Source organism: Mesitornis unicolor, unplaced genomic scaffold (genome assembly GCF_000695765.1).
Source record: "Mesitornis unicolor isolate BGI_N332 unplaced genomic scaffold, ASM69576v1 scaffold12673, whole genome shotgun sequence".
NCBI lineage: Eukaryota > Metazoa > Chordata > Aves > Mesitornithiformes > Mesitornithidae > Mesitornis > Mesitornis unicolor.
In genome coordinates, this window is record NW_010174033.1 from 65,545 (window position 1) to 65,778 (window position 234).

At 68.8% G+C, this 234-nt stretch overlaps 1 protein-coding gene across 1 annotated transcript in view; it reads right to left on the reverse strand.

Moving 5' to 3' along the window:
* The window catches only part of LOC104537898 (cytochrome P450 26A1), a 3,063-nt gene extending 2,856 nt beyond the window's left edge, over positions 1–207 (reverse strand). Inside the window, exon 1 of the mRNA XM_010180916.1 lies at positions 19–207. Within this exon, the coding sequence (XP_010179218.1) occupies positions 19–207 (189 nt within the window). The remainder of the gene's footprint in view (positions 1–18) is intronic.
* Positions 208–234: the final 27 nt, after the last annotated feature.

Here is a 234-nt window from a genome sequence, read left to right on the forward strand (position 1 = left end):
TGCACCGCTGGGCCTGGCGTGCAGCACCACCTGCAGCGTCTCCCCAAAAAAAGGAAGCCCCATGGTGCCCGGGGGCAGCGGGAGCGGGCAGCTGGGGTCGCGGCTGCTCACGCAGTACAGGTCCCAGAGCTTGACGGCAGCCAGAAAGAGCAACAGGGGCAGCAGGAAGGTGCACAGGGCGCTGGTGACCAGGGCGGAGAAGCCCATGACTGGGGAGCGAGTCCAGCCCGGCCC